Genomic DNA, 14,308 nt, shown 5'->3' on the forward strand with positions numbered 1-14,308 from the left:
TAGAAATTTCGGGTTGTCTCCCTATTGGTCGAGAATCAATATTACAGACGGCACGTGACATTAGGTCTTCTGCTATCGTTCGGTGCAGCCTTCGGAACAACAACAACAACAACGAAAAATTCTCGCTTTTCATTGGGTCACGAGAGCCCGCCTTCTACCTTCCTATTGGCAATTTGTAGGTCTCCTCTTTTGATTTGCTGTGATCAGAGAAAGGGGATGGGAAAGGACAGGAATTAAGTACTGCGGCAGTATTTCTGATTGGAGAATTAGACATTTTTCCCCGCCCTTCAACTTCTGACGAAAGAAGGTAAAGGCAGCTTTCAATTTTAGAGTCTGGCAGCGTCGCTTCTTCCTGCGCATGCGCGCTGGGTGGGAAATGTGACCTTAATGTTTAGGTTCAGGTGTCTTCTGTGGCTTCGTGCTTCGAGTCCGATCAGCCTTCGTAGCTCGGGTCAAGTTCAAAAATCTTCTGATGCCATGGATTTAGGATGTCTTCGGAAAAACTACAGGGGAGACGAAGAGGTGAGAAAGCTAAATGCACTTCGAGGATTCATCAAAGAGAAAATGTTAGCAAGGGGTTGGCGATAGCTTCTGAACCTGTGCAGACTGCATACTGTTACTTGAGCTAGGCTTAATCTCGGGATCTGCTGCCAGGACAGTGTTGTGTTCTGCAAGAAATAATAATGGGATTCTAAAGATGGTGCTTGACAGAGTGCCCTTTTCTTTAGCGGGGGATCCGATCTCGGGAATAGTTCTGGTAGATAAATGGGTCTTGAGTTATTTAAAATATGCACGACTTCAGGGTCGCATCCAACCATTTTATAGCTCTACAACAGTAAAAATAAACAGTAAACAATGAGTTGAAATATTTAAAGCAAATACTGTATGTCAAATTAAAATGGCCGGGAAAATATGTATTTTTCAAGTGTTTGGATACAAGGTAACTCCTGAAGGCAAGTTTGACTTTTTAGTTAAAATAAGAGTTAGGTCAGGTGTGAAGTGTGTAGGGATTGAACAAGGCATGTATAAGTGGAGATGTTGGAGCGATGATGTGCAGTTATAACACAAAGAGGCAGTGAAGGAATAACTGCAGGGCTGTGATAGGAACGGCTAAAGAGGGAGCAGTGGTGCTGCTAGATAATTTTAGATCTTGGGCTGAATCATCTTATGGGAGAGGAATCTTTGGACTGCCTTGTACGTTTTTTCTATTGTGAAGGACTCAATTACATCTTTCCCTTGAACCACCTTCCTTGTTGCTCTACAATTGCATCTACGTTTCTCTTACCACCATCAACAATAGGGATAGTTTACCAGTGGTGAGAAAAACAGAAGAAAATCCTCTGAGCTTGTGCACTTTTATGGCTTCATCTCACTGAACAGGGTTAAGTAAACACCATCATGATTCCAGGGATCAAATGGAATCATTTGACTGTGAAGATCAAACTGAATTGAGTTTTGCTTTCTTGACATTAAACATATTTCTACCATTTTCTTGTAGAAGGTGACATTTTCACATTAAATGATAGGAACTTTTGTAGTTGGGGGCTGTTCAGATTTTGAATATCTAGACATCACTGGAAAGCATGTACCGTATCAAAACAGGAAAAGCCGTGGGAATGGATGAAAGGAATAAGCCTCATTTCCAGCATCATTTCAAAGAGAAGGAAATTAGCATCTGAGATTGAAAGGGATTGCTAAACACATGCATGCTTTCTACTTCCACCCCTCTAGGCCTTTGAGGAGAAGCATCTCACCTCCCTTGATCCCATTAAACAATTCTCCACATGGTTTGAAGAAGCCATGAGGTGTCCGTCTATTGGGGAAGTCAATGCTATGTGTTTAGCCACTTGTACCAGGTAGGGTTCGGATCTTCATGGCTTGTCTTCCTGCTATATTATCTGTTTGTATTTTATCTGTCTTTCTGTAATCTAGTTTTATCTCTTCCCAGGGAGGGGAGACCTTCTGCTCGGATGCTACTTTTGAAGGGATTTAACCAGGAAGGCTTTAGTTTCTTTACCAACCATGAGAGCCGGAAAGGAAGGGAACTGGTGAGCATTACCTTATGAAGAACAGTTACTGGAGAGAGACTGAAGCTCATATACCAAAAGTCTATTTTATGTGTGGAGCTGATCTATGCATTGGGGGTGGGGGCAAGGAAAGGAAGCAACAAATCAGTTGGAATTTTGTTCCAGTTACGCTGTTTATGGAAATGTGAACACTTATTTTGCATAATTCTGCTTTTGTTAGCCATGATTCCATGAAGACATTTTAGAACCTGGATGTGCTGGTCTTATCAGAGCTATCCCGTTTGTTATTACTGAAGTTGTGAGGCATATTTCTCTTCCTTCCATGGTTTGACATTCCACATATACTGCAGCAGCCTTTCTGGGGCCTGCTGGCCTACAAATGCATTGGACTATAACTCTTCTTATTCCCATCCTGGCTAGTGGTAATGGGAGTTGTTGTCCAAATGTATCTGGAGGGCACACAGTGAGGAGGCTGCGTGCTGTTGGGTACCTACAACGTTAACAGTTTAAATAACTTCTGTGGATGTTTGCTTGTGTTGCACTGATGCTAAACTTAGTTAACTTGGGGGAGGGAAACATTTAAACATAATAAAAGGAGCATGGATGTAAAAGCTGGCCTTTAACTGTGAAATGCTGAGAGGAAGGAGGCTTCAGTGAACTACACCCTACCTGACATGCCCATACAGGTGCTGAGGCCAGACCCAGCATCTCCTGTTCCTCTCTGGGTCTTAAAGACAGGAACAAAGGGGCTGCAGTGCTATTGTAGGTATCACTGAAGCCGTTTCTGTCTTTTGAGCTCCTTCCAGTTTATAACAACTGGTGTTCTGGGTATTCCTAAGCTAAATAGGGCTGACCCAGGAGAACATTGTTTTCTAATTGTTAGGATCTTCCTATTACTATAAAACAGACAGTTCAAGCAACAAGGAACACTAGCTGAAGAAAAGCAGATATTGAAGAGTATACTCTAGTGTTCCTTCTTATATTTATTAGCACAACCCCCAGCAAAAAAAAAACCTCAGTCCAATTATCACCTTCTCAGTCTCACTCTTAGAGAGTTCAGAGGTGTCTTTTAATCAATGGACAGTAATAGTTTCCTTCCCAATTGTTTTGTGTTGCTCTTTCCCACATTATTTACAGGATTCCAACCCTTTTGCTTCAATGGTCTTCTACTGGGAGCCTCTCAATCGCCAGGTAAACTTCTAATATAGGTGGGGGAGAGAGAAGAAGCTGGTAGTCATGCTTGAACTCTTTGGAGGCTAAGTGCTTCAGGAAAGGTTATCATCACAGATTGTCCTTTCAATCTTTCCTTTGTTTGTATGTTTATTTATTTATTATTTATTTATTTTTCAAATTTCTATCACCACCCATCTCCCCCAGAAGGGGAACTCTGGGCGGTTTACAATAAAATTGACAATTAAAACCATAAAAACATAAATTACAATCCACACAATCATTACAAATAAAGAATAAATAAATAAATAAATATAAAATCCAAGTGGCAATAAAATCTCATTCAGTAGAGAGGGCACTACAGCAGGCAAGGCGGCAGAACCAGGTCTTCAAATTCTTCTGGAAGGCCAGGAGCAAAGGGGCCTGCCTCACCTCCTGGGGCAGAATGTTCCAGAGGGCGGGCACCACTGCAGAGAAGGCCCACCTCCTGGACTCCGCCAGATGGAATTCCCTCACTGACTTGTTGCCAGTCTCACTGTATAAGGGGAGACTTCAGCAGAGGAACAGAGCAACATCTTGCTGCAGCCAAGCCATTTGCCTGTTCCCTCTGGTTTATTCAGTGTGGGAAGCTGAGTTCTAGTCCCATTAAAGAATTGCATTTGCGTTTCCTGAGCTGGAGATAGTGGATGTGGAGAGCACAGTATATGGGAATGAGGTACTGGTACTGGAGCTTGCTTCAGAATTTCTCAGCCTGGTGCCAGTGAAATCACCCTTTAAGAGAAGTGTGGGAAGAAGCCTCTTCTTGCTCTTCTTGATCTGATTGGGGGAATCCAAAAAATTCTGGATAGTGATTCTGCTGATCAGATCTAGTGTCAGCTCTTCAGAAAGTTTATGGGAATAAAGGACTTTTAATTTATCTTCCTTGGGGCTGAAAACATAACAAGCCAAGAGATAGTATTCATAATTGATGGGCTGGAGCTTTGGAGGATGAATATATTGTTAGTTCCTCTAGGGAATCGGTTTAGAAACAAGGGATATTTTTTTGTGGAACTACACGTAGTGCTCGAGTTACGACCATTTGTTCAGCGACTGTTCAAAGTTACAGCAGCGCTGAATGAATGGTACTTACACCCGGCCCCAAAGTTAATGGCCACTGCAGCACCTCTGCGGTCATGTGATAATTTGGGCACTTGGCAGCCTGCCTGCACTTATGACCACAGAGGCGCTTCAACACCTCTCACCCACCTATCTCCGCCCCATCTCTGCCCTTTTGGCCCCCTGCGCTCTGCAGGCCTTGCCACCCTGTGCTCCACTGCCCTCAGCTGACCTTCCCTTCTTCTTGCTCCTGCTGCTGACCAAGCATGCCTGGCCTGGCCCTTTGTGAGGCAGCTGCTGGCCTCATGAGGCTTTCTCCCCAAGGTCATGCGTGGCAGTTTCCTCACTAGATCTGGGGAAGAAGGCCTCGAGTGGCCAGCAGCTGCCTTGCCAAGGGCCAGGCCAGGCACGCCTCATCAGCAGCGGCAGCAAGAAGACAGTGAAGGTGTCCTAACAGCCAGGGACCACGATGAGACAAGGAATAGGTCTCTAGTGTTTATTACTGCTGCATTAGACAGAAAATCCTAACAAACTGAAGCAGCGTGGGAAAACCCAGACAGATAAACCCCAAAAGTTAAGGCGGGTCTGATCTGTGTCTTTTTGAATGGCTGCTTAACTCCGCAGTACTATGCATGCGTTTTCCCCCCTGGATAGGGGCCCCCTCCTGCTCACCATCAGTACTCATGACAGAAGGTCAGCTGGGGCAGCAGAGCATAGGGCAGTGAGGGGGGCTGGGGCTTCGTGCCGCATAGCTGGGCTAAGGTGGCTGGGACTGTGCTGCACCGCTGGGCCAGGCTGGAGTTTCCAGGGGCGGCTACGACTTTGTGCTGCGCTGTGGCTCAGGGGCTTCTTGCCGTCCTGCTGCGTGGTTCTGGGACTGGCTTGCCATCCTGCAAGACAGTGTGCAGGGTGGCCAAAAGGGCAGAGATGGGGATGAATAGGGGGTTCAGGGGAGTTGAAAGGTAAGCAGTCCCTTAGTTTGGAAGAACCAAGGCTTGGAGCTGGGAAGAATGGCTTGGATCGGGTTAGGTCCTCAGCTAACAACCAGTGGGATTCAGTTAATGACAGCAATGGGGAGTGTCAGATTGCTGTTGCTAAGCAATGTGGTCATGTGATGTTGACCTTTACAGCTGCATCACTTAGTGATGGAAAATTGCAGTCCCAACTGCCATCGTAACTCAAGGACTCCCTCTAGATTATAGCTTAGCCTCAATGGTTTCCCCTACTTCATTCTTGGCATCTGCAAGTAAGGCTATAAACACTCTGATCTGAAACACTACAGAGCAGCTGCCAGTCAGTGTTGGCAGTATTACATGTTGACAATACTACCTGGTACATTGATCTTTATTATCTGATTTAGTATGACCGCTCCTTATGTTTCCAAAGCAGGGGAAGACTCATTTGATGACAGTCTTTGAATGGATAGGGCCTTCTATGAGCAAGTGAACCCCAATGAACCAAATCAGAATAGTTCTAATAATACTGTGAACTTTTAAAAACACTAATTTGGGGGGGGCTTAATTCTCCCCCCCCCCTTTAATTTGCAGTACTGGGAAAGCTTGAGATGAATTTGCACTACATAGAAATCTCCCTTTCCTTTAACAGGAGCACATCCGTCCTTTGGCCTTCTCTTTCACCCATTGAACTGAATTTGTTGCAGGTGCGGATTGAAGGCTTTGTAGAGAGGCTTCCAGAGCAGGAATCAGAGAAATACTTTCATTCGCGTCCAAAGAGCAGTCAAATTGGGGCTGTTGTGAGCCGGCAAAGCACAGTGATTGCAGACAGAGAGGTGAGGAACTGTAGTGCTGTCTTTGGGATTTCTTGGCTACACATCTTTGAGCACAAAAAGGACAACTGACACTGAAATATTTCTGCCTTTTATATTTAGGATTATATTTTTTTCCCCCAACCACATATTCAGTCAGTCTCTTTGAATTTGCTTACCATGATTCTTTTCATAATAAACTTTCATGATAAGAGAACCAGTTTGGTGTAGTGGTTAAGATGCTAGCCTAGAAACCAGGAGACTGTGAGTCCTAGGCCTCCCTGGGCATGAAAGCCAGTTGGGTGATTTTGAGCCAGTCTCTCTCTCTCTCTCAGCCCAACCCACCTCAGAGGGTTATTGTTGTGGGGAAAATAGGAGGCAGGAATATTAAGTATGTTCACCACCTTGAGTTGACCCAATACATACAGGTAGTCCTTGAGTTACAACTGCAATTGGCACCGGAGTTGCTGTTGCTAAGTGATGCAGTCGTAAAGTGTGATGTCACGTGACCGCATCGCTTAGCAACAGCAATCCAGGCAGTCCCAGTTGTTGCTGTAACCCCAGATGTGTGGGTTGTTAAGCGGGAAGCAGAGAGAGTCCCAGGTAAAGGGTGCAAGGGTGCTGCAGAGGGGTGGGGGAGGCCTTGGGATGCCCAGCACAGGCTGCACACAAGTTGCGGGAGGGGGTGCTGCGGAGAAAGTGCAAGCTCAGGAAGGCCAGGGAAACAGTGTGAGGGGTACGTGTGAGCACAGAGAGGCTGGGGAAAGAGGGTGTGGGGTGCGTGTGAGTGAAAGGGAGAGGAGGACGTAGTGTGTGTGAGTGAAGAAAGGCTGGGGGTGGGGGAGACTTACCTGAGCATCTTGCAACCTTCCCTGCTGGCTTCCCTGTTGACTTCGCTTGTGGGAACCCGGCAGGGAAAGTTGCAAATGGCAATCACGTGACTGCAGGATGGGTGAACATCAAATCGTTCTAAATGTTTAGTTGTTCAGACTGAATATTCTTCATCGGAACCATTAAATAACACTTTTAAACATCAGTCTATGGGAAAATGATGAAAGCTTAATCACTGTCTGATACAGTTGGTAACCTGACGCCCTTCAGGTGTTATACCCTCTGTAGTCATTTGTTGGTTGGTCTGATGGGAGTTATAATCCAAAGCGTGAACCACACTAGGTTGCCTACCTGTGCTTTTTAGATAGCCAGTGTAGTTCTGTTATAGGTAATGTGGTACATTGGAAGGACAGGCTAACCATGAAACCTTCCACTAACCACTGAGAGGTATGATTTTGCATGCACATGGCTTCCCCCAAAAGTAGAAAGGTCAGAATGTTGAATTTAATATAAACAGATTTTATGTGTGTTAGTCATCCTCTCAAAGTTAAAAATATGCCAAGACATCTTTTTCACTCTTAAATATACTTATGTTGATAGCGCAACATGCCTGCTTACCATAAGTAAGCATAAGCTGCTTCCATGTAAGTGAATGAGCACATATGTGTTTTTGCAGAGTAGGCTTATGTTCCTCTGTGATGGATCATATAAATAGCCTTGAAAAGTAAATCCTTAAACCTCCTAATCAACTCCCCCCCCCAAGATAACATTTATTTATTTCCTTCCTACTACTATTCTATACATTTCTGTCTACTATAATAAAGCTCAAACTAAAAAACATATAAATTGTCTGCCATTGTATTTGATAATACAACAACTTTAATAATTTTAATCATATTTAATCAAAACCAGACATTTATTATTTTTTATTATACCTTAATAATCTTAATCCAAATCGTTAAAGATAAATGAAATCAGCCAAACCCTACAAGCAATCCAGATAAATATTCTTAAACCTTATCCCACTTCAAAATAAACCGGAGCATTTACACATCCCCACAATGCGCACAGAGCTTTTTTCTTTAAAAAAAATCGAACAGCCCAACTGCCCCCCTCAAAAATTCTGACTTCTCTTCAGGAGACCTCCCATACATAATAACCCCTTCTTTTCCATGGCGTTCCACCAGAGGATCAATTTCACTTGTAGTTTGCAACTTGATCTCTCCCTCAAATTTCTTCAACTCGACTATCCAATCTTCATCCAGCATTTCAACAGAAGTCCCGATCTCACGCTTAGGAGAGACATTTCTGTCGCTGTTAAATTCCTCAATTTCACCCACGACATCCCCAACCAGATGACACATTTTAGACCTCACATTTTCCACAATGTCCTGAATGCCTTGCATAAAAATTTGGTAGGAATCAGAAAGAATCTGTTTAAAATCTTGGTGGAAGTCAGAGAAAGTATCTGTTTAAAGTCCTTTATATATATATTTTTTTTCTTTTAATATAAGGGGAGGGAGTAACTGTATTTAGTGATTTTTATAATGTATCAATGGAATGATTTATAGACAGAATGTGATTTTGGTTTAATATAGAGTAAGGGAATGATTATGGAAATTTTTGTATATCCTTGCTGTTAAAAGTCAGCAGTCACCTCTTTTTGTAATTTTGAAAAAAAATTCTCTTGTGTTTCTACACTTTTTTAGTTTTTTCTCTTTTTTTTTGTAGTTTCTGTAGCTTTTATCTTTGCTTGAAACTTAATTCTTATTAAAAAAAAGTAAAACTGTATTTTAGTAATCTCTGAGGACATATGTAGAAGGCTCTGTTAGCAACTTAGAGATGATACCAAGCTTCTTCTTATTTGCTTGTTGTGGTTATCTGTTTGAGGCCTTCTTAACACTGTCCCCTCTCTTAGTATTTGAGGAAGAAGAATGCAGAGCTAGAAGAGATGTACCAGGAGGCCCAAGTGCCTAAGCCAGCATACTGGTGAGTTGGACTTTTGGGTGCGTTTTGGCATTGGGTATTTCTACTGTGAAATTTCACCCTTTCTTTCACTGACAGGAAGAATTCATTGTGGTCTCTGAAACTGGAAATGTTTATAGCAATGGATATATGGGTACCTGGCAAATGTGGCCTGTGGCAAGACAATGTGGAGTGGAACAAACTGAAATGGCTTTCTGATGGTAACACCATCCAGATATCTCTCTTCTTTCTAAGCTAATATGAGTAATTGTACCATAGCCATTGTCTTGGATTCTCTACTGGGTACACATGTATTTCCTAGGTAGAGCCATATTTTTTGCAATCCAGATTCCACTTCAGGGGAAGCTATAAATTTTTATAGTTAAATTTACGTAGCTTATTTGTATAATTCTGTCATTTCTCTAGCATAGTTTTATGCTAGCCATGAAAGGAGCATAAAAACAGGGCTCAGACTCCCATTTATTCTAACTCTTATTTAAGCACAGCACTTACTCTTACCACTTTCAAACATGGTTGGTTTCTTTTTCACCCTAGGGACTAGAACACTTCTTTATTTCCAAATAGGAACTTGAGGTTAATGAATAACTGAGTCCTAGGCTTAGTGCAATATTCTGCGTCCAACGGCACTGTGATTCTTGGATAGACAGGCTGCTTTTTTCCAGTGTTCATCAGTGTTATTGAAAACTGTTTTTGTGAGCAATGCCCCTATTTCTGTATTGATGATGAGTGAGAAAGTCACATTGACATGGCTAGCTTTTATTAAGTTATGACTGACTACCTTATGAGGCTTGTCCCTTTATGGCAGATGGACAGTCTGCTGACTGAATGCAGCCTTTGGACCTTTTTTATGTCTCCCCTCCCCCCACCATTCCTTTCCTTGTTGCTTTAGCTATTATAGTTACACTGAGTAAGAGACTACAACATATTTTCCTTAGGATTGCCAAGGGGGGAATGTTAAAGTACCTTATCCAGAGATCCTGAGTAAGATAGCCATTTCCTCCCTCCTAATGTCCCATCCCTTGGCCCTTCTCTGCTAGAAGAAGATGGGTCTTCTCTACTTGAACAGAGGAAGCCTTTGAGGGCATGTTCATATGACCCTCAACCCATCATCTCGTTGGATGTGGCCTTCTGACTCAAATAGTTCAGCCTAGCCTGGACTTGTAGCTTGTAGATCAGGGATCAGTCAACTCACTGAACCTCACTGTCAAACAACTTGGTGCTGGTATCTTTCTTCCAGGGGAGGCTACATCTTAAAGCCAGAAGTCATTGAGTTCTGGCAGGGCCAGACCAACCGCTTGCATGACCGCATCGTCTTCCGACACCTCCAGGGCGGCAGCAAATCCTTGGAGCCTATGACTCACAGAGGGGAGGGCAACTGGGTATATGAGAGACTCTCTCCTTAAAACAGCTTGCAGGATTTGTTTTTGAATATACATGGCAACATCTCTGATCCCAACCCTCCCCTGAGACAGAGCAGATGAAGAACCAGAGGATAAAATCCTGGATCTGCACTAGGAAGACGTGGATTCAAATCTCTGCCAGCCACGAGTAACTTTGGACCAGTCATTAACTATCAGCCTAATCTACATCACAGTTTTTGGGAGGATAAACTGAGGGTTTCCTCAGCTGTCCTGAGCTCATGTAGGAATGGAGGGATGCAAACACAATAAGCACTTCTGGTGCTTAAAGATGGACTGCTACACATTTTAAATGATTCAAATCTACAGTATTTATTCATATAAAATCATGTTATTTTAAGGATTTATATGAAAAGGATTGTGTTCTCAACAGCCACACCCCTGCTGAAACAATACTTGTCAGAGTTGGGGAATGACATTAGTGGGTGAGCATGATAGACTGGCCTAATTTTGTAGTTTAACTTAGCAGTTAAATCTGTATAATTTTGCATTCAGTTGGAATAGCTAGATTGAATTTGGTTTTCCAAAACTTCATTACATTATCCATGATATTAACAGGCTTCTGCTCTAGAGAGGCAGTTTGGTGTAGTGGTTAAAGGCACTGGGCCAGAAACTAGGAGACTGGCATGAAACCAGCTGGGTGACTTGGTGCCAGTCACTCTCACTCAGCCGTAGGAAGAAGGCAATGGCAAACCATTTCTGAAAATATTGCCCAGAAAATGGCATGGACTTGTCCTGGCAGTCCCTGGGAGTCAAGGCTGACTGGAAGGAACCAAAGAAAAAGAAAAATCAGTTCTAAAGTACATGGGCACATAGTGCCCTTTGGCTCAACCCAGCAGTTAACATGCATTGCAAGCTATGTGGACTCTGGAGCCATAATTAGAACTAATGGAAAAAAGAACAAAATTAGATCATCAGTGCCAAATGCAACAATTGGCATTTATATATAATAAACAAGAGGATAACATGGGCTGTAAACTTCAGAAGAATATCAGGGGAAGGAATAACAACTGAAAGGTCAGTCTTTTTGCTTCTGATTTCACTGAACCCTGCCCATGTTTTAAACTTTTCAGCCTGTACAATGAGAGGTCTGAGGTACCCAAGTCCTCTCTCACTATGATTCCTGAAGATTGATCACAGTTTCCTACCACTCTGAAGTAGGAAACACACAAGCCCTGTAGTGTAAACCCTAAAATAGGTATGACATAGTTTTAAAAAAGCAAGTCCTCTCAAACGCAGGAAAAGCAGGAATTTCCAGCTCTGACAATATACGTGGCATATTTCTTTGTGTTTTGCATCATCAGCCTGCCTACCACGGTCTTCAGCATTATTAGATGTGGCTACTGGCCACTGAAAGTTTATTCAACCAACTATGCTTTAGAGGGGAGATGCTTGCTTAAAAAAGCAAACATGTGCACTGAAAAGCAACAGTGATATCCAATTCTATAATTGCCTAACTGTTCCTGGAAACAAAGAATATGCAGTTAGATCCTGCATCTCTGCTTGCATAGTGGGAGAGGAAATGCGGCCCAACTCCCTCCATCTGCGGCCTCCGTGTTGCATCATTCGAAGTGCTTTCCAAGCCCAAAAGCAGATTTTTCAATGGTGCCAGAAATTACAGCAAGAAAGGTGGGGGCTGGAAAGCCTCATTCTCTGAACAGTACTGTTCAATTCGTGTAGGAAAAGTTAGGGTCAGAATTACTGAATCCAGCCCGGAGTAACAGTTAACAAGGAAACCCTCTGATTTTGTCTTCAGATGCATTGTCCACTATGATAAGCATTGTATATGCTTTTGTTTCCAGAAATGTGGTTCTTTCATGCTAGAACTGGGAGTGCAGTTCTACATGCAAGCAGCCACTATGGATCAGACATGGGGGGTTGTGTGCACTTTGTGTTGTTATTTGTAAAAACATATTTAAGTGGTATGTATTATCTTAGTAATTGTTGTTCTGTCTGACCGACCTATCTTTGTACACTTATGCACTTAGTTTGATTTTGCAACTATGTACATTTGGACAATAAAAGTTAGTGAATGGTAGTTGAAGGTAATCATAGTTTAATATTAACTTTTGTCCTGTTTTCTTGCTTCCTTAATTTTCTCAGATATTAGCATGAGAATATTTCTTCTGTATTTCACAGTAAAGCTCTAAGACTTTAAATCAACTGAGCTCCAAAATCAAACTCAACTGGATCAGCTGCTATTAACAGTGTTTCTCAGCCTTGGCATCTTTAAGATGTCTGGTCTTTAACTCCCAGAATTCCCCAGCCAGAATACTTTTGGATATGCATATTCTAAAAACATCTGCCTTTCTTACCATTTATAACTAGTATCACTTTTCACCCACCTTTCTCTGGAGAAAGGCTCAGGGACAGTGTGTGGGTGCCTTCTCTGCAGAAGGCTCCAAATCTTGGGAGAAATCCAATCCCAGGTTTCTCCCAAGAAAAGAAGACATAGCAGCTGGTGATACTAATGCTTCTGTTACAGACCCCTGCAAAAATGCTGCTAGGCAGAATAAGACAACACCGGACCAGAAGGATAAATGGTTTGACCTGATATAAGTCAGCTACTTACATGCCAAAGAAACCCAAAATTTGATCTAATCTAAGGAGCTCTCTCAGCATCCTCACCAGCACAATAGTTCCAAACTGCCAGGCAGCTGGTAAAAATTAAATAGTTACCAGTTCTAACTCCTGAAGGATGCAACCACCTCTCCCACAATTGCTGAAAACTATTTGGCAAAGTACAAAGGGCTAAAATCAAGTTGTTACTTCTGGCCCTTTAAACCTTCTTCCAAGAACCCACCCCAAGAATTTGGGATTTGGAACCTGAGAAGGGCTTAAATGGAACAATTGGAATGCTTTTGTGTCCTTGCAGAACATTCTGCAACCAAAGTCTGAAAAGAAAAATGCAGTAAACATTTGTTTTAAGAGCGTCTTCCTTAGAGGAAAGGGTAAAAGAGTGCTATGCATCTGCTTTCCACCAGGAGGAGCTAGAGGGAGACCTCTGGTGTACAGTGCAAGTATCCTTTCTCTTGGGTTGCATCCCAGTGAAACTGCCGCTGTGATAACCTTTTGCCCTCGCTCAGCTTCCGGCATGTATTTGCCTTCTCAGTCACTGCTCTTTTGTTTTCTAATCGTGGATCAGGATCTCTTGCGGCAAGTCATTTGAATGATGGGATTCCCTAAAGGCTAGGCGAGTCCCCTGCTTTGCGGAATGCTCCCTGGACACCCAATTTCCTTGTTTAGCCTGTGGCTTCTTGACATCATTAGCATGCCTGAAACTTACAAGCCAGTCCCGTATTCAGAATAATGAAGGAAACCCTGCCTCTGCCCGTGTGCAGAAAACTACAGTGGCTGAGCAACTGGAAGCAGTTCTCACTTCCTCCGACATACACTGGAGATTGCAGAAGAGGCCCCAAGTTGGGAAGTAAGGCTTCCAAATTAATTGAGCTGCTGCTATTGATTTTAGAAAGGAACATATTGGCTGTACTTCTCTAACATGTGGAAACACAAACAAGCCAATCACACGTTAGCCTACTTGTGCAAATGCAGCCTGTGTGGTTGGTTACGGCTCAGAGAGGGGTGTGAACCTTGAGTCATCTGCTGTGATGCCAGCTTTTCCAAAGGTCAACCTTTTTTCTTACCCTGAGCATATTAGAAGCTCAGTGGGGAATCTTTTTTTCAAGCTTGAGTCCCCAGATGTTGGGCTATAACAAATCTTTTGTCTCTTCCCAGCACTGCCAAGGAATTAGGGGATTGTTAAGGTAACAAGATGTATTGAGAAAGGTGGGATCAATCTGCCTTCCCCAGTCTGGTGACCTTCAGCTTGGAATTTTGAAAGCTGTAGTCCCTCTAGATCAGTGTTTTCTCAATCTCAGAGCCTTTGTGTAGACTTCGATTCCCAGAATTCCCTGGCCAGCCATGCTGGCTGTGGAATTCTGGGGGTTGGAGTCCACACATCTTAAAGGCTCAGAGACTGAGAAACACTGCTCTATATCAAGGGAGTCCTAGGTTGG

At 43.0% G+C, this 14,308-nt stretch overlaps 1 protein-coding gene across 2 annotated transcripts; it reads left to right on the top strand.

Annotated features, from left to right (window-relative positions):
* Positions 1-327: 327 nt before the first annotated feature.
* On the top strand, positions 328-12,336 carry PNPO (pyridoxamine 5'-phosphate oxidase). 2 transcript variants are annotated; one of them, XM_063300779.1, is made up of 7 exons: positions 330-522; positions 1,732-1,856; positions 1,949-2,048; positions 3,165-3,218; positions 5,953-6,081; positions 8,807-8,877; positions 10,112-12,336. In XM_063300779.1, the coding sequence occupies exons 1-7, from the start codon at positions 388-390 to the stop codon at positions 10,275-10,277; spliced, it is 780 nt and encodes a 259-aa protein (XP_063156849.1). In that variant the 5' UTR covers positions 330-387; the 3' UTR covers positions 10,278-12,336. The 2 variants fall into 2 exon arrangements, with proteins under 2 accessions (XP_063156851.1, XP_063156849.1); XM_063300781.1 differs by lacking the exon at positions 3,165-3,218 and having other exon boundaries at positions 328-522.
* The last annotated feature ends 1,972 nt before the right edge of the window (positions 12,337-14,308 follow it).

This window comes from Candoia aspera, chromosome 4 (assembly GCF_035149785.1).
Source record: "Candoia aspera isolate rCanAsp1 chromosome 4, rCanAsp1.hap2, whole genome shotgun sequence".
Lineage (NCBI taxonomy): Eukaryota > Metazoa > Chordata > Lepidosauria > Squamata > Boidae > Candoia > Candoia aspera.